This window comes from Taudactylus pleione, unplaced genomic scaffold, assembly GCF_031769625.1.
Source record: "Taudactylus pleione unplaced genomic scaffold, aTauple2 ptg000276l, whole genome shotgun sequence".
Classification (NCBI taxonomy): Eukaryota; Metazoa; Chordata; class Amphibia; order Anura; family Myobatrachidae; genus Taudactylus; species Taudactylus pleione.
The window spans coordinates 14,308,901-14,328,355 of record NW_028284678.1 but is presented as its reverse complement, the minus strand read 5'-3'; the positions used below and the strand labels follow the sequence as shown (position 1 = coordinate 14,328,355).

General features: G+C 44.9%; 1 protein-coding gene across 10 annotated transcripts in view; it reads right to left on the bottom strand.

Annotated features, from left to right (window-relative positions):
- The window catches only part of GRIK1 (glutamate ionotropic receptor kainate type subunit 1), a 547,486-nt gene that overhangs the window by 170,204 nt on the left and 357,827 nt on the right, over window positions 1-19,455 (bottom strand). For all 10 annotated transcript variants that reach the window (XM_088481658.1, XM_088481656.1, XM_088481659.1 and 7 more), the window contains exon 6: window positions 15,269-15,442. In XM_088481658.1, coding sequence (XP_088337784.1) covers window positions 15,269-15,442 — 174 coding nt within the window. The remainder of the gene's footprint in view (window positions 1-15,268; window positions 15,443-19,455) is intronic.

Below are 19,455 nucleotides of genomic sequence, written 5' to 3'. Positions count from 1 at the left end.
GTCATTGTCCTGGGACCCTGAGTGTCATTGTGTCATTGTCCTGGGACCATGAGTGCCAGTGTGTCATTGTCCTGGGAGCATGAGTGTCAGTGTGTCATTGTCCTGGGACCCCGAGTGTCAGTGTGTCATTGTCCTGGGACCCTGAGTGTCATTGTGTCATTGTCCTGGGACCATGAGTGTCAGTGTGTCATTGTCCTGGAACCCCGAGTGTCATTGTGTCATTGTCCTGGGACCCTGAGTGTCAGTGTGTCATTGTCCTGGGACCCTGAGTGTCAGTGTGTCATTGTCCTGGGACCCTGAGTGTCAGTGTGTCATTGTACTGGGAGCAGGAGTGTCAGTGTGTCATTGTCCTGGGACCCTGAGTGTCACTGTGTCATTGTCCTGAGACCATGAGTGTCAGTGTGTCATTGTCCTGGGAGCATGAGTGTCAGTGTGTCATTGTCCTGGGACCCCAAGTGTCAGTGTGTCATTGTCCTGGGACCCTGAGTGTCATTGTGTTATTGTCCTGGGACCATGAGTGTCAGTGTGTCATTGTCCTGGGAGCATGAGTGTCAGTGTGTCATTGTCCTGGGACCCTGAGTGTCATTGTGTCATTGTCCTGGGACCATGAGTGTCAGTGTGTCATTGTCCTGGGAGCATGAGAATCAGTGTGTCATTGTTTGGGGATCATGAGTGTCAGTGTGTCATTGTCCTGGGAGCCTGAGTGTCAGTGTCATTGTCCTGGGACCCTGAGTGTCAGTGTGTCATTGTCCTGGTACCCCGAGTGTCAGTGTGTCATTGTCCTGGAATCCTGAGTGTCAGTGTGTCATTGTCCTGGGACCACGAGTGTCAGTGTGTCATTGTCCTGGGAGCCCGAGTGTCAGTGTGTCATTGTCCTGGTACCCCGAGTGTCAGTGTGTCATTGTCCTGGGACCCTGAGTGTCAGTGTGTCATTGTCCTGGGAGCCTGAGTGTCAGTGTGTCATTGTCCTGGGAGCCTGAGTGTCAGTGTGTCATTGTCCTGGGACCCTGAGTGTCATTGTTCTAGAAACCCATGTTAAAACGAAAAACATCCATTCAGAGCAAATAAGCACTGCCGCCGAATACTGCCATTATTTTGAAAAATTGTAACTCTATTAGGAAACCATAATTATTAAACAAAGCATCTCAGACACTGTTGTATACAAGGAGATGAGCTTTACAGAACGTATCTGCTTTTTGGGATAAGTCATTTTTTCTGTATAATGTCCCATTAAGCTCCCATCTCGCTAGTTGTAAAGGTGTAGATCGCAGTCACATAAGCCAAATACTGCATAAGATGCACTGATGATTTAGGCTGTCATTGTGTTCATTTATAATAGTTGTAATAACAGTAATACATTCTCTATTTATAGTAATAACTCTTTACAATGATACATTTCTATAAAAAACGGCAGCAAACATAATAAAATGATGCCTCATTAGACAGGGAAGATTTGCTTTCCAATGGATTTATCCAGCAGGAATGGGGAGTTAGAGAAACCACATTAGCATCTAAAGCTGCCTTGTTGTGTTATCTGCTTTTCTAGCATGAATTTATCTTCCCAGATTTATACACAAAAAATTCAGTCGTGCAACAGATCTAACATCTATAAGATAAACGGGCCATACAGATGCTGTACATATAATGGTATATGTAGTTATGAGACCGGCGGACGCGTGGCCGCCAGTCTCAATACCGACAGTGTAATCCCGGGAAGGGATCTAACATAGACGTCGAAATACCGACGCCTATGTTAATCCCAACGCCGGAACTCCGACCGGATGCCTGGTCCGAATGTCCAACACCGCGGGTAAATATCCAAGGAGCCAGGGATGGGGGGGGTTAGGTTTAGGGATCCCCCCCAGAGGTACAGGGTTAGGCACCCCCCCCCCCCCGGGGAGGGTTATGCTAGGGGAAGGGGGGGTTAGGTTTAAGCACTAAGGGAGGATGTTAGGGTGCGAGGAGGGGATGGGAGGGGAGGTTAGGTTTAGGCACTAAGGGGGAGGTTAGGATTAGGCATTAAGGGGGGAGGTTAGGGTTAGGCACTAAGGGGGAGGTTAGGATTAGGCACTAAGGGGGAGGTTAGGATTAGGCACTAAGGGGGGAGGTTAGGATTAGGCACTAAGGGGGGAGGTTAGGGTTAGGCACTAAGGGGGAGGTTAGGGTTAGGCACTAAGGGGGGAGGTTAGGATTAGGCACTAAGGGGGGAGGTTAGGATTAGGCACTAAGGGGGGAGGTTAGGGTTAGGCACTAAGGGGGGAGGTTAGGATAGGCACTAAGGGGGGAGGTTAGGGTTAGGCACTAAGGGGGGAGGTTAGGATTAGGCAATAAGGGGGGAGGTTAGGGTTAGGCACTAACGGGGGAGGTTAGGATTAGGCACTAAGGGGGGAGGTTAGGGTTAGGCACTAAGGGGGGAGGTTAGGATTAGGCACTAAGGGGGGAGGTTAGGATTAGGCACTAAGGGGGGAGGTTAGGATTAGGCACTAAGGGGGGAGGTTAGGGTTAGGCACTAAGGGGGGAGATTAGGATTAGGCACTAAGGGGGGAGGTTAGGGTTAGGCACCCCTAAAGGTGGGTTGGGGGGGGAGGGTTAGGCACCCCTAAAGGTGGGTTAGGGGGGGGGAGTGTTAGGAATAGTAAACTTACCTCTGCTGTCGGGTTCTCCTCCATCAGCACCTTCGTAGCCGACGTTCACCTCTCTCATCAATGACACGTGGTGCTCTGCAGCTTCCACGTCTGTATTCGCAATGGTGCCATTTGTCCAGTCACGATACTCCTTCTCCACTGCAACACGCGAACAGTTCACAAACTGCGCTGTTTCAGAAATACTGCCACCCTTGGCCCGAAAGCCAATAATCATCCCTTTTTCCAATCGGATAAAGCCCCCTTTTACCCATGACAGCAACAAGTGATATATGTGTGCAGAAGGCTTATGGCACACCTTATATACTCACCAAGCCAGCGCACGGCACGTGACGTACTCCATGGGCTACGTGCTGCCAACGTCAAATGTAGGAGGTGGTCATAATAATGTGACTCGACTGTGTAATACCGTTGTAATAAACATCAATGGACGTTTAGCGCCATTGTCATTGTGGCCCTGTACACTGCATCGTAATTGATTCACGGCGAAATGCGTCATATTGGCCCCATCCTGCTCAATTCACTGGAGAAGTATGCAGGATTCGAGAGGGTAATATCCCTGGTGCCTGGGAGAACTCCCTCAAATTCGGTAGTCTTCCAGAAATTCGAGGAGACTAGGCAAGTATGTGGACACTGTGGGCCTGAATCTGAGCCAGGGGCTGCAGCGTCTGTGTGTGTCCGGTATTGCTTCTGTGACTTGATAATACCGCTGCAAACCCTTCCCTGGTGTACATTCGTGCATCTGCATGTGCAAGGACGGAGACACATAAATGAAACGTGCACCAGCCTGATGCTAGGTGCAGACTCTCCGTCAGAATATGGCTTCCTATGCGAGCCATTACGCATCTGAGAATGCAACCACCTCAGCGTTACACATGCGACACTCCCATAACACGCCCATAAACCGCGACATCTGCATGAGTCTGCTAAGCCACCTCCCAGTCACCGCCCAGGAATGGCGATCACATATCTAATACATTTCTGATACAGTGCATTTTAATTGCAACCGCGCCTCTGTGCATACACACTGTGTCACACGTGCACTGTGCGACTTTTCAGCGACTTAGACACACGCGCAGTGCCAAAAGATCTCTCAACTCCGTGGACACCGGCAGGTTCTCAGAATCAGGCCCTGTGTAACTTTGGCAGATTGTCACTCAACATTGTGCTCCTTTACTTTATTACATGGCAAGCCCTTCACACGGAAGACTAATGATGGGTACTGAGGATGATGTCCATGGTACCAACTAGTCTAGTGTTCATTCTAGCACCCTGCACCTGTCGCAACCCATGCAGTTCCTCTTTCCTGCCTGGGGAGTCGCTCTCTGCTCTGGTGCTTCTAGTACACACTGGTCTGTATATCAGCAGTGTGTTGCACCAGCTGAGTGTGCTAGAAGCACCAGAGCAGAGAGCGACACCCCAGGCAGCAAAGAGAAACTGCACGGGTTGTGACCGATGCAGGGTGCTAGAAAGAACACTCCAACTACACAATATGTTGTTTGTATTTGTCTAGTATTAATTTTGAATGTCATAAAAACACAGATCATAAATGGCAGCAAAGACGTTATACTTAAAAGTATCCAACTCCTACAGACCGACTTCACTATTTATACCTTCTATTGGATGTGAGCAAGGATACAATACTGCTACACACTCCTATATAACCTTATCCTATCTCCTCATTTGATCAGCCTGGTGATGACTGGCGATTCTTTGTGCCCCATTAGTAATTGGGTTGGACACAGTCCTTGTTAAGAAGAAAAAAATATCTTCTTTTATGCTGATGCTGATGGTGCCAAGCTGTGCACAGTGGTTCTGATAGAGTTAATAATTCCCACGTGTGATGTTTATCAATAATATCAGACATTGGACATTTTCGTAAATCTAAGACCTCATTATCATAGCGCAACAGCAGATGTCTACGACCATTAATCAATTTCCTAAAGTGGAAATAATGCTGATGCTGCAATAATATTTTAATGTCACTGCAATTTATAAATTAAGCCCTGGTTTATGCACGCACTGCAAGGCATTTTATGTTATCATCAACTTGGCCATACAGATGGTTCTATAATATAGCAAGACAAAAACAAGACATAACAGACTGATATAAAATGATGCGCAAAGAGACAATAAAATGTAAGTGAAGATGAAAGACGTATAATGCAGGCAGAATAATGAGTAACTACAAAGCTTAAGAGGTGGAAAATAAATAAAGAACTATGGGCCTGATTCAGAGCCGGACGCAATTAGCGCTCGCTCGTCCAGAAAATAGGGGTGGCTATTCAAATCAACCGTTCGCTCTTTGCGGTCTGTTCACGTCTCTAGGTCTGAACGAGCGAACAAAACTTGCGGTCGTTTTTTTTTAAAATACGCCCCCTGGCCGCTCGCATCCTACGTCATGTCCGCTATTTATTAGATTAATCGAGTACATCGACCAGGGTATGAACTGCTCGCTATTCTTGGGGTTGGTTTTTGCTACCACAATTTTGCGAGCAGTTCTGGCTATAAAATAACCCAGTGACGTGGTCAATGACGCTGCTGTTTTAATTATGCACACCCATAAAACGCCCGTTTTGACCTTTAAGCACGCCTGCGTTTGGATCTCCACTCCCCGTTTTCAAGCACCTTCCCTTGTTACCACCCACATACGCCTACTCCTGTCACTCAAATTATCAGGCATTCGCTATTTTGCGAGCACATGAATTTCGGCCGCACTGACTGGTTCGCGCATGCGTATAACGATCCGTACGCATGCGCAGTTGGGCAAACATCGCTCGGAGCGAACGAGCGGCCGCTTACGAGTGTCTCTGAATCAGGCCCTATGTGAGTATGAGTTGGAATAGAGGCCCTGATTCAGACTTGGGAATAGAGGCCCTGATTTAGACTTGGGAATAGAGGCCCTGACTCAGACCTGCTCGCGGCCGCTGGCCGCTCGCTGTGTTTGTGGGCGTTTTTTATTTATTTATTTAGTATTATTTCTCCAGCCGCTCGCAAAGCTGTGGGAGACCACCCATAGCTTGTGCGAGCGGCCAGGAGACCATCGCGATAATCGCGACCATCGGCCTTGCGACGAGACCCTACGGTAGGGTCTAGACTGCCGCAAGGCCGAGTGAACTTCCTCCTCTAATAGAGCAGGAAGTCCACTACTGACATCAGTAGTGATGTCAGTTAGACCTCCCAACAAACGCCAGGCGTTCCTAAGGGAACGCCTGCGTTTGTCCAGCCACCCCCCCCTACCTGCCCACAAAACGGGGCGAGCTGTCACTCACCATCAACAACTGCCCCGTCTTGTTGCGAGCCCCGTAGCGACTGAACTTCAGTCGTTCAGCGAGGCTCGCGAACAGGCATGCTGGACGTGGCGCATGCGCAGTGCAGAAACGTCTGGCCGCTTGCAAGTGCATAGCTCTCGCGAGCGGCTCTCAATCAGGGCCAGAGTGAGATATCCCTCTCAACTGTGAACTTGAACAAACCATGTAGCAATGCAAGGGGTGTAATCACGTAAAAAAAAATTTACATTTGGGGTAAATACTGGCTGCTTTTGCATGTAGCCCACAAATACTGCACAACTTTATTATTACTCTACAATTTAGATGTCAGTTTGGAAACACTCCTCCCAAATCTAAATCTCTCTGCACATTATAAATCTGCCCCACCTGCAGTGCAGCATGGTTTCACCAAGATGATCAGTTGAGAGAGATCTCTCACTCTATTCCCAAGTCTGAATCAGGCCCATAGACATATAAGAGATGACTTAACATTCTACATCGGAAGATGTGTTTAATATAATGGGCCTTATTTACAAAATGGATCCAGTGCATCTATGCCGAAAGCAAAACAAAGGTGCAATATAGGACAATAATCAAAACACAAAGCTGGTGCAAGATTCAAGTCTTCTAAAGGTGTAATAATGACTGTTCGCACACCACCCAGCAAGGAGTTCCCCTAACTATGTACCCTCTCCATTCATAGTCTCCTAAATAACTATCCTCTTAATCCGTATTCCCCTAAATAAATAACCTCTACATCCATATTCCCCTATATATGTACCCTCTCCATCCATATACTCCTAAATATTATTTATTTATTTATTAACAGTTTCTTATACAGCGCAGCAAATTCCGTTACGATTTTTCAATTTGAATCAACATTAACATTTTACTGGGTTGTAAAAGACATACATACATAAATAGATAAGGGTAAGAGGGTCCTGCTCGCAAGCTTACAAACTATGTTTACCCTCTCCATCTATATTTCCATAAATATGTACCCTCTCCATCTCTATTCCACTAAATATGTACCCTCTCCATCTCTATTCCACTAAATATGTACCCTCTCCATCTCTATTCCACTAAATATGTACCCTCTCCATCTCTATTCCACTAAATATGTACCCAATCCATCTCTATTCAACTATGTACCCTCTCCATCCCTATTCCACTAAATATGTACCCTCTCCATCCCTATTCCACTTAATATGTATCCTCTCCATCCCTATTCCACTAAATATGTACCCTCTCCATCTCTATTCCTCTAAATATGTATCCTCTCCATCTCTATTCCTCTAAATATGTACCTTCTCCATCTCTATTCCACTAAATATGTACCCTCTCCATCCCTATTCCACTAAATATGTATCCTCTCCATCCCTATTCCACTAAATATATACCCTCTCCATCTCTATTCCACTAAATATGTACCCTCTCCATCTCTATTCCACTAAATATGTACCCTCTCCATCCCTATTCCACTAAATATGTATCCTCTCCATCTCTATTCCACTAAATATGTATCCTCTCCATCTCTATTCCACTAAATATGTATCCTCTCCATCTCTATTCCACTAAATATGTATCCTCTCCATTTCTATTCCACTAAATATGTACCCTTACCATCTTTATTCCACTAAATATGTACCCTCTCCATCTCTATTCCACTAAATATGTACCCTCTCCATCCCTATTCCACTAAATATATACCCTCTCCATCTCTATTCCACTAAATATGTACCCTCTCCATCTCTATTCCACTAAATATGTACCCTCTCCATCCCTATTCCACTAAATATGTACCCTCTCCATCTCTATTCCACTAAATATCTACCCTCTCCATCCCTATTCCACTAAATATGTACCCTCTCCATCCCTATTCCACTAAATATGTATCCTCTCCATCCCTAGTCCTCTAAATATGTACCCTCTCCATCCCTATTCCACTAAATATGTACCCTCTCCATCTCTATTCCACTAAATATGTACCCTCTCCATCTCTATTTCACTAAATATGTACCCTCTCCATCTCTATTCCTCTAAATATGTACCCTCTCCATCTCTATTCCACTAAATATGTACCCTCTCCATCTCTATTCCACTAAATATGTACCCTCTCCATCCCTATTCCACTAAATATGTACCCTCTCCATCCCTATTCCACTAAATATCTACCCTCTCCATCCCTATTCCACTAAATATGTACCCTCTCCATCCCTATTCCACTAAATATGTATCCTCTCCATCCCTAGTCCTCTAAATATGTACCCTCTCCATCCCTATTCCACTAAATATGTACCCTCTCCATCTCTATTCCACTAAATATGTACCCTCTCCATCTCTATTTCACTAAATATGTACCCTCTCCATCTCTATTCCTCTAAATATGTACCCTCTCCATCTCTATTCCACTAAATATGTACCCTTATCATCTCTATTCCACTAAATATGTACCCTCTCCATCTCTATTCCACTAAATATGTACCCTCTCCATCCCTATTCCACTAAATATGTACCCTCTCCATCCCTATTCCAATAAATATGTACCCTCTCCATCTTTATTCCACTAAATATGTACCTTCTCCATCTCTATTCCACTAAATATGTACCCTCTCCATCTCTATTCCACTAAATATGTACCCTTATCATCTCTATTCCACTAAATATGTACCCTCTCCATCTCTATTCCTCTAAATATGTACCCTCTCCATCTCTATTCCACTAAATATGTACCCTTATCATCTCTATTCCACTAAATATGTACCCTCTCCATCCCTAGTCCACTAAATATGTACCCTCCCCATCCCTATTCCACTAAATATGTACCATCTCCATCTCTATTCCACTAAATATGTACCCTCTCCATCTCTATTCCACTAAATATGTACCCTCTCCATCCCTAGTCCACTAAATATTTAACCTCCCCATCCCTATTCCACTAAATATGTACCATCTCCATCTCTATTCCACTAAATATGTACCCTCTCCATCTCTATTCCTCTAAATATGTACCCTCTCCATCTCTATTCCACTAAATATGTACCCTCTCCATCTCTATTCCACTAAATATGTACCATCTCCATCTCTATTCCACTAAATATGTATCCTCTCCATCAGTATTCCACTAAATATGTATCCTCTCCATCTCTATTCCACTAAATATATACCTTCTCCATCCCTATTCCACTAAATATGTACCCTCTCCATCTCTATTCCACTAAATATGTACCCTCTCCATCTCTATTCCTCTAAATATGTATCCTCTCCATCTCTATTCCACTAAATATGTATCCTCTCCATGCCTATTCCTCTAAATATGTACCTTCTCCATCTCTATTCCACTAAATATGTACCCTCTCCATCCCTATTCCACTAAATATGTATCCTCTCCATCCCTATTCCACTAAATATGTACCCTCTCCATCTCTATTCCTCTAAATATGTATCCTCTCCATCCCTATTCCACTAAATATGTACCCTCTCCATCTCTATTCCTCTAAATATGTACCCTCTCCATCTCTATTTCACTAAATATGTACCCTCTCCATCTCTATTCCTCTAAATATGTATCCTCTCCATCTCTAGTCCTCTAAATATGTACCCTCTCCATCTCTATTCCACTAAATATGTACCCTCTCCATCCCTATTCCACTAAATGTGTATCCTCTCCATCTCTATTCCACTAAATATGTATCCTCTCCATCTCTATTCCACTAAATATGTATCCTCTCCATCTCTATTCCACTAAATATGTACCCTTACCATCTTTATTCCACTAAATATATACCCTCTCCATCTCTATTCCACTAAATATGTACCCTCTCCATCCCTATTCCACTAAATATGTACCCTCTCCATCTCTATTCCACTAAATATCTACCCTCTCCATCCCTATTCCACTAAATATGTACCCTCTCCATCCCTATTCCACTAAATATGTATCCTCTCCATCCCTAGTCCTCTAAATATGTACCCTCTCCATCCCTATTCCACTAAATATGTACCCTCTCCATCTCTATTCCACTAAATATGTACCCTCTCCATCTCTATTTCACTAAATATGTACCCTCTCCATCTCTATTCCTCTAAATATGTACCCTCTCCATCTCTATTCCACTAAATATGTACCCTTATCATCTCTATTCCACTAAATATGTACCCTCTCCATCTCTATTCCACTAAATATGTACCCTCTCCATCCCTATTCCACTAAATATGTACCCTCTCCATCCCTATTCCACTAAATATCTACCCTCTCCATCCCTATTCCACTAAATATCTACCCTCTCCATCCCTATTCCACTAAATATGTATCCTCTCCATCCCTAGTCCTCTAAATATGTACCCTCTCCATCCCTATTCCACTAAATATGTACCCTCTCCATCTCTATTCCACTAAATATGTACCCTCTCCATCTCTATTTCACTAAATATGTACCCTCTCCATCTCTATTCCTCTAAATATGTACCCTCTCCATCTCTATTCCACTAAATATGTACCCTTATCTCTATTCCACTAAATATGTACCCTCTCCATCTCTATTCCACTAAATATGTACCATCTCCATCCCTATTCCACTAAATATCTACCCTCTCCATCCCTATTCCACTAAATATCTACCCTCTCCATCCCTATTCCACTAAATATGTACCCTCTCCATCCCTATTCCACTAAATATGTATCCTCTCCATCCCTAGTCCTCTAAATATGTACCCTCTCCATCCCTATTCCACTAAATATGTACCCTCTCCATCTCTATTCCACTAAATATGTACCCTCTCCATCTCTATTCCACTAAATATATACCCTCTCCATCTCTATTCCACTAAATATATACCCTCTCCATCTCTATTCCACTAAATATGTACCCTTATCATCTCTATTCCACTAAATATGTACCCTCTCCATCTCTATTCCTCTAAATATGTACCCTCTCCATCTCTATTCCACTAAATATGTACCCTTATCATCTCTATTCCACTAAATATGTACCTTCTCCATCCCTAGTCCACTAAATATGTACCCTCCCCATCCCTATTCCACTAAATATGTACCATCTCCATCTCTATTCCACTAAATATGTACCCTCTCCATCTCTATTCCACTAAATATGTACCCTCTCCATCCCTAGTCCACTAAATATTTACCCTCCCCATCCCTATTCCACTAAATATGTACCATCTCCATCTCTATTCCACTAAATATGTACCCTCTCCATCTCTATTCCTCTAAATATGTACCCTCTCCATCTCTATTCCACTAAATATGTACCCTCTCCATCTCTATTCCACTAAATATGTACCATCTCCATCTCTATTCCACTAAATATGTATCCTCTCCATCCCTATTCCACTAAATATGTATCCTCTCCATCTCTATTCCACTAAATATATACCTTCTCCATCCCTATTCCACTAAATATGTACCCTCTCCATCTCTATTCCACTAAATATGTACCCTCTCCATCTCTATTCCACTAAATATGTACCCTCTCCATCTCTATTCCACTAAATATGTATCCTATCCATCTCTATTCCACTAAATATGTACCTTCTCCATCTATATTCCACTAAATATGTACCCTCTCCATCTCTATTCCACTAAATATGTACCTTCTCCATCTCTATTCCACTAAATATGTACCCTCTCCATCCCTAGTCCACTAAATATGTACCCTCTCCATCTCTATTCCTCTAAATATGTACCCTTATCATCTCTATTCCACTAAATATGTACCCTCTCCATCTCTATTCCACTAAATATGTACCCTCTCCATCTCTATTCCACTAAATATGTACCCTCTCCATCTCTATTCCACTAAATATGTACCCTCCCCATATAAAACTTAACTTAGAAATAAAACACGCAACAAGAGGAGTTAGCATCAAATTAGATAAAACTTTAGTTGATATATTTAGATTATGTTTAAAATAATAATAGAGGTAGTATGGAAACGAATAAGAAGAAAGGGCAACATTAAACCATACATGCGTATTCTCCCGGCAGAGGTGTATCTAGGGGTCCGAGCGCCCCTGGCAAAGTCATAGACTGGCGCCCCCTCCCCCCCATATTTTCGGAATAATTCTCTGTACTTCCTTGTGTCTGTCCATGCTTCTCTTTTCATCCGTCTGCCTCTCTGTGTCTCTATATGTACCCCCCACTGACTCTATACGCCATATTCGTCTCTGTGCCTCTATATGTATCCCAAATTCATCTCTGTGCCTCTATCTGTGCTCCATTGTGCCTTTCTGTACCCCCTATTCTTTCTGTGCCTTTAACTGTACCGTCTTCAGCCTGTCTGTACCCCGTATTCCTCTCAGTGTCATATGTGCACCCTTCTGCCTCCATCTGTACCCCTTCCCCCTTGCTAAATCCCAGCTGCCTGTTGAATGCAGGTTACCTGCTCCAGTAGTGCAGCAGTGTCCAAGTTGTGGATTACTTGATCCTGATGGATAGCGCCCTCCACGGTGGGTAGGTGCATCCGGGAACCTCATCTCTCCAGTCCAATCTCCTCCGCCCGTCTGAAGTCATATACGCGTGCGTATGACGTCACACGCATGACTCTGGTTGGGAGCGCGGAGGGGGGAAGCTTACGTGGCTCAGGCGGCTGTCTGATTAGACAGCTGTGACCTGTATACGGCCATGCAGTATCTGTTGTAGCAGAGTCGGGCTCCGGCGCACCCTCTATTCTATACGGCGCCTGGAGCTACGCCCCTGACTGTACCAGGCAGCCGTCGGAAAGCGATGGCGGCTGCCCGGACCTTGACATCTAGGAACTTCCTAGATGTCAAGGTCCGGGCAGCCGCCATTGCTTGCCGGCGGCTGCCATGTACAATAGAAGAAATAAAGTTTTTTTTTAACAAGGCGCTCTTGACGTTGTGACGTCATGTGCGTCTCATCGATGCTGCTGCTGCACTAAGGAGCCGCCGAGCCACAGGGGCATACACGGGACTGCAGCCCTGCCAGCCCTATTTTCACTCTACCCCTTGGCCACGGGTGGCACCCCGGATGGCGCCCCCCCCTGGCTGGCGCCCCTGGCGAGTGCCATCCTGGCCAATGGGTAGATACGCTCCTGTCTCCCGGGACCTGCAGTAGCCCCCTCGATTTTGCGGGTAACTTTCCGCTCCCCCGGAAGAGTACGCAATTCTCCCGGCGTCGGTAAAATTACGGACGTCTAGATTTAGTCTTGTCGGGAGTAAGCAGTCGGAAAGCCGGCTGTCGGAATTAGGTCCGTCGGCTTCCCGACTGCATACCGGAGAGTGCACCCAGTAGCAAACCCTCGTCGGGAGTAAGCAGTCGACTGCATACCGGAGAGTGCACCCAGTAGCAAAATCCCTAGCAACTCATCTGAAACCGTTCTTACTGACACCACAGATAACAAACACAAACTATAAACAAGAGCAGGGAGTGACATATTTCCAAAAGGCAAAGAGGCCTAAAATGGCTACCAACACCAATATAAAACAATGAAACACACCCTAATTAGCTGTGATAGACTGTCACACTAACTTAACTGACATTAATATTGAAAGGTAAAACACTAAGGGCCACATTAAACAACGAGTGATATGCTTGTTATCACTTATTACTAATCTTACATGGTGCTCCAACCAATCAGCTCCCTGTCACTGTTCAAATACAGTTTGGGATGTACAGACGTGTCCTCTCCCATCTGTGCCGGCACTGCGTCATGCCACGGCATGCATGCTGCGAATTTTAATCACAATATTAGGTATTAACACCAGTATCTAGTCTACCCGATAATTGGCGGGATGTGCCGCATCCATAATGGCATGTGTTGTACAGATGTGACAGCGGAAAACGTGCCTGCGAGTCGCGGCCAAGATGGAAAAGGACACGTCTGTACTACGCATGGCATTATGGATGCGGTACGTCCCGACACTTATCGGGTAGATACCGGCGCTAATACCTAGTATTGCGATTAGAAACACAAAGGACAGCGCTTTCAAAAAGAGTCGTCCTTTGCGATGACAGGACTTCCGGGAGATTTGTGCATGCGCGGCCGCCACGGGGGACCCTGGGAGGGATCTGATTGTAGTGTTCACTCTAGGTCCTAGAGAAAGGGCACATCCCCGCACGCCAAAGGCGCGAGCGTGTCTGAAAAAGTGAGCGTGACCAATGAAAAAGGTGGCGTGTCTTTAAGACATGTCCCCTTTTCGTAACTCTTGGTGGCGTGCCCGTTACTTACGGACATGCCAGGCTGCTATCAGTGTGAATGGATGCCGGGCGCATGCATCCGGCATCCATTCACTGGCGGTGACCGCTACATTGCAGTTTTCGCCACCTGCGGGACAGCACCCGCAGGTGGGGACGGCACCCGCAGGCTGTTTCAGAAGGGCGCCGCACCGGAAGGCAGGGTGCTTTTTGCCCTTTTGAAATAGGGCAGGGCGCGTCGCCCCACTAAAACAGCCTAGCGGGAACACTACGTTTGGATCCCTTTCAGTGAACATTGGGAAGAGAAGCCCATAGGCTTCTATTAGGCAAAACCATTTATAGATGGCGTAGACTAATGGGTCCAAGCTCTGGAAGGTGCCGCATTCCGGAACTTAGTACATGTGGAGAATGTGGCCAGTTTTGGCTGCATTTTAGCCTTAGTACATCCCGTCCATAACCTGTAAAATGACAGTTAGGAGCTGATTGGCTGGAGCACCATTTAAAATCAGTAATGCCTAACAACAAGCATATCACTCGTTATTCAATGGGGCCATATCGATCATAAAAGGGGCCACGCACGAACAATCTCGTGGTTTATATGTCCTACTAAGCCCTATGCATCAATGAAATGATAATGAAGCACTGACGAGAGAGATGGATGACTCTGTTTCTGGAACTCCTATGACACATTGGGCCTGACCGAGAGATGTACGCTATTCAGATATTTCCGCAGTTGAGCGATTATCGTCCGTCTGCGCATGCATCCCAGTTGCACTCAAGGTACATTACCATAGTCCCTCGCAGCGAGTATTTTGTTGCAGTATGATTGACAGTCAAGGAGCTTTTGGGGGTGGTAATAGGCAGTGTCGGCTAAAAATGCGGGCGTTTGGCGACCATTTCAGGGTGTCACATCTTGGGTCTGCGATAACGTACGAGTAAACATGGCTCCCGAGTCTCAGTTCCTGCGGCCATTCCAAACTACCATAGAGTTACTCAGACTTGCTAACCTCAAATGAGCTGCGAACAAAGACGATGGGCACGACATCTGCATATCTACATCCAGCAGCTGCGTACGGGATCGCAGCGGCGGAAGTGGCGTTAGCGTGCACCTCTGAACCAGGCCCATTATTAGCACATAAAAAAAAAGTTCTGTTTTGTAATCTGTTTCAACAAGTACTCACTGTCATCATCCCATCCAGAAGGCCGGTCTCGGGTTTCGGCGGTGCCTGTAGACGTTCCATAGACCACTTGTCAACCACTGATGACACCTGAGGGTTGTCAATGTTCAGTAGGCGGAACCCAGTCATATTTACTCCACTGTATCTGTATGGCTCAAGGTCAAGTGCGAACAGGTCCTATTAGACAAGATACAGAGTAAAAAGATGCGTCAGTGCCAAAGACACAAAGATTTAAATGAGTTTCTTACGGTAGGTATTACTATTAGGAGACTTTAATACAAACCAGGCACAGCCTACCCTAGTCTGGGTTGGGCACAGTAATACTGCTTAAATTCAACAAGGTGCGCACATACTGTATATTATCGTTACACATTATTTATAAGGCGCCCTGAAGGGTCATATACTGGCGGGTCATAAATACTGTAAATAAATTAGCATTTTTATGCTAGGTTACAGTATCCAGTCCTCAGGGTGGGTCGCATCCATACAAGCCACTTGGCGACTGTTAGTACAACCAGATATATATACCTGTATTATATTTATGTGCATTTTTAAATGTATATATTATTTATTACAATACTACACTGTAGATCATTTTATCTCTGAGCTTCAAAGGTTTCATAATCTCTTGGAACACATATGATATTTATTATTTTGAGTTATAAGGCATTGGAGCAAAGTGTATTATTCTCCCAGAAGATACTTAAGGATCGTTAGAATGAAATACAGATAAGCTTTCACAATCTTATTTAGGGTACAGAGCGCTCTCTCTCTCTCTCTCTCTCTCTCTCTCTCTCTCTCTCTCTCTCTCTCTCCCCCTCCCCCCCCACTCTCTCACCCACTCTCTCCCCCACTCTCTCTCTCCCTTAGCCATAACATTAAACCACAGGTTAGGTAAATAACATTGATTATCTTGTTACAATGGCACCTGACTAGGGCTGGGATATAGTAGGCAGTAAGGGATAAATTTACTAAAGTGAGAGTTTTTACAAGAGAGTTTTAAAAGTGATGTTGCCCATAGCAACCAATCAGATTCTACCTATTATCTTCTAGAAGGTGCTAGTTAAATGTTAAGTAGAATCTGATTGGTTGCTATGGATAACATCACTTTTAAAACTCACTTCTAAAAACTCTCACTTTCGTAAATTTACCCCTAAGTGTACACTCAGTTCTTGAAGTTGATGTGTTGGAAGCAGGAAAAAAGGCCAAACATAAGGATCTGAATGGCTTTGATGGTTAGACAACTGGGTCAGACCATCTCCAGAATCTCGGGTCTTGTGGGGTTTTCCGGTATGCAGTGATTAGTACCAACCAAAACTGGTCCAAGTATTGACAACTGGTAAACTGGCGACATGGTCATGGTTTCCCAAGGCTCATTGATGCGCTTGGTAGAGCGAAGGCTAGCATGTCTAATCCTTTCTCACAGAAGAGCGACTGTAGCACAAATTGCTGAAACTTAATGCTGGCTATGGGCTCTATTTACTACAATCCGCATATTGAATGCGGATTGTAGCGTGATATTACCGAGTGAATTCGCATTGCGAATTCAGGCAATATCACAGGGATTTACTATAAATCCCTTGCAGGGACAGAGCTTGCGATAAAGCTCTGTCCCTGCGGATCCCATCCGCACTCTAGTCGCGGTATTTTTGGAAAAAATACCGCGACTAAGAGCCCGCACATGCGCCGACCCACCGTCGCTGCTACCCCCCCACTGGCCTCCAGTGATCTTCTCCGGGCTTCCCGATCAGGTGATCTCCCATACTGCACTGGGGCCCGATCACCTGATGACCGGGCAGCAGTGCACTGTGGGAGACCAGCTGACCGGACAGGAGCCATCACCGGAGGCCCGATCACCGGTCCCTGGATTCAGGTAAGTAAAAAAAAAATGTTTCATTTTTTGTTTTCTTTTTTTTACAGCAATCAGCTTGCGGTCTATTTAGACCACATAGCTGATTACTGGTACCGGCTCCAGCCTCTGCTCTCCTCGTTAGAGCAGAGTGGGAGCCCGGTAACCGGGGGAGACCCTGGATAACGCCACCTCCAGGTGGCGTTATTATCACAGGGCTTCCCCCGGTATTTTTTTACAATTTATTCTTAGTAACTATGGTCGGATCACATTTCCCATTACAATTATGGGAAATGCGATCTGCTTTACTAAAAATAAGTGATAATTAGGGGTTGGAGTAGAATTTTACTAATTCTACTCCAATTGCCCTGTAATAACTATAGGTGATACTAAAATAATGTGAAAAGGGTGTGAAAACACCCTTTTTCACTTTATTTTAGTAAAAATAATGTTAATAAATAGAGCCCTAAGATAGAAAGGTGTCAGAACACACTGTGCATCGTAGCTTGCTGCGTATGGGGTTGCCTAGTCGCAGACCGATCAGAGTGCCCATTTTATCTCTTGTCCACCGCTGAAAGTTCCAACAATGGGCGAATAAGCATCAGAATTGGACCAGAACTGGACCATGGAGCAATGGAAGAAGGTGGCCTGGTCTGATGAATAACATTTCCTTTTACATCATGTGGACAGGCACGTGCCTGTGTGTGTGTCATCAAGCCGACAGAGACAGTGGGATGCTCTGGGCAATGTTCTGTCGGGAAACCTTGGGTCCTGGCAGTCATGTGGATGTTGCTTTGACACGAATCAAGTACCTAAACATTGTTGCAGAACAAGTACCCCCTTTCATGGCAACAATATTCTCTGATGGCTGTGGCCTCTGTCAGCAGGCTAATGCGCCCTGCCACACTGCAAATATTGTTCAGGAATGGAATGAGGAACATGACAAAGAGGTCAAGGTGTTGACTTGGCCACCAAATTCCCCAGATCTCAGTCTGATTGATCATCTGTGGGATGTGCTGGATAAAGAAGACTGATCAATGGAGGCCCCACCTTGCAACTTAAAGGATCTGCTGTAACGTCTTCGTGCCAGATACCACAGGTCACCTTAAGAGGTCTTGTGGAGTCCATGTCTCATTCTGGATCAGAGCTATTTTGGCGACACAATTGGGGCCTACACAATAGTAAGCAGGTGGTTTTAATTTTATGGCTGATGTGTATAAAGAATACACACACACATTTATAGCACACCGCCACTGACTTTCAGAACACTCTTGGTGTCATTGAGCCTGTTTCGGAGATGTAGACAAACCGGATTGCTGCGTACATCTCCGATAGCGGGTTGACGGGCATACGCGGAGCAGTGTGTGAGAAGCCACCGCTTGACTGAAAGGCTGCGGTTGTTTGGGGGCAGATTTCCTGGCTGCATCCAATGGCCACCCGATGGCGATCACAACAAACTACAGAAGCCGGCAGGAGTCGTCTATTTACACAAGACGCCCCTTGCGGCATTAGCCTATGTTTGCCTCGGTGCTGCATCCACAGACGCAGAAGCGATGCTAACTGTTTGCAACCTGGACCAGGACCATTATCCCATGTTACATCTGAATGTTTTCGATTTCATTTTTTGTTTTTAAATACTAAAAAGTCTAAATGTTTTTTTCTCTCAGTGAAATAGCAGAATAGGAGGCTATTAGCACAGCGCCATAGCTCAAAGTTATTCCACTAACCCTGGGATGATTGAATGAATTGAATTAAGGTTCATTGCTTTAATCCCAGAGGGGAGCTCATTACATGCCTGTGCTCCCGTCCTCCTTCCCATGTGGAAGCTGAGCAGTAGAAGTCGTAATACAATTGCTAGGAAAAAAAAAAAGTCCAATAATTGTGAGTGAGTCATAAAGAATTTGGAGTCATTAAATCATGATTAACGACTCCGTGAGCCCAAACTAAAATTTCACGCTTAGTATGATCAAATGCCACAATAATAATGAATAGATATTTCTGAGCTAGCGGTTACAAAGAAGGGTAATTTAGGAATTCTAAGCCATGTATTCCAGCATCAAGTAACTTGAGTATTGCAGATTCAGTATATGGATGTACAAAGCCTTGGAAAGTGATAAAGTACCAACCAATCAGCTCCTGTCATTTTTCAAACACAGCCTGTAAACTGATATGTAGGAGCTAACTAGTTGGTACTTTATCTCTCTCCACTTTAACACTCTCCAAGGCTTAATGCATCTCCCCAAATTGAGATCCCACAATCATGACCATTGCCGGTGTTCAAATGTTAATGGACATTTCAGGTTGTCAGGAGAGTATGATGAGGGATTGCGCATATCATTAT